At 40.5% G+C, this 575-nt stretch overlaps 1 protein-coding gene across 1 annotated transcript in view; it reads left to right on the forward strand.

Moving 5' to 3' along the window:
- The first annotated feature begins 1 nt into the window (after position 1).
- Positions 2–575, forward strand: part of LOC102814322 (olfactory receptor 8K3-like) — an 897-nt gene continuing 323 nt past the window's right edge. The window contains exon 1 of the mRNA XM_006878133.1: positions 2–572. Within this exon, the coding sequence (XP_006878195.1) occupies positions 2–572 (571 nt within the window). The remainder of the gene's footprint in view (positions 573–575) is intronic.

The raw sequence follows: 575 nt of genomic DNA on the forward strand, positions 1-575 counted from the left end.
CATGATCATCCTCACCATGATAGACTCCAAGCTACAAACACCAATGTACTTTTTCCTCAGACACCTGGCTATCACGGATCTTGGTTACTCAACAAGCGTAGGACCCAAAATGTTGGTGAATTTTCTTGTGGATGAAAATAGAATTTCCTATTATTTTTGTGCTATACAGCTTGCTTGCTTTCTTGTGTTCATTGTTTGTGAACTTTTCATTCTATCAGCCATGTCCTATGACCGCTATGTGGCCATCTGTAACCCTCTGCTTTATGCAGCCATCATGTCCCAAAGGGTATGTCGAGCACTGGTGACAATCCCTTATCTCTACAGCACATTTGTTTCACTTCTGATCACCATAAAGATTTTTAACTTAACCTTCTGTGGCTACAATGTCATCAGTCATTTCTACTGTGACTGTATCCCCTTACTATCTTTGCTCTGCTCAAACACACATGAAACTGAATTGATCATTCTCATTTTAGCAAGTTTTGATTTGATTTCATCCCTTCTAGTAGTTCTTGTCTCTTACCTGCTCATCCTTATCACCATTCTCAGGATGAACTCTGCAGAAGGTCGGCGCA

This window comes from Chrysochloris asiatica, unplaced genomic scaffold (assembly GCF_000296735.1).
Source record: "Chrysochloris asiatica unplaced genomic scaffold, ChrAsi1.0 scaffold06750, whole genome shotgun sequence".
Lineage (NCBI taxonomy): Eukaryota > Metazoa > Chordata > Mammalia > Afrosoricida > Chrysochloridae > Chrysochloris > Chrysochloris asiatica.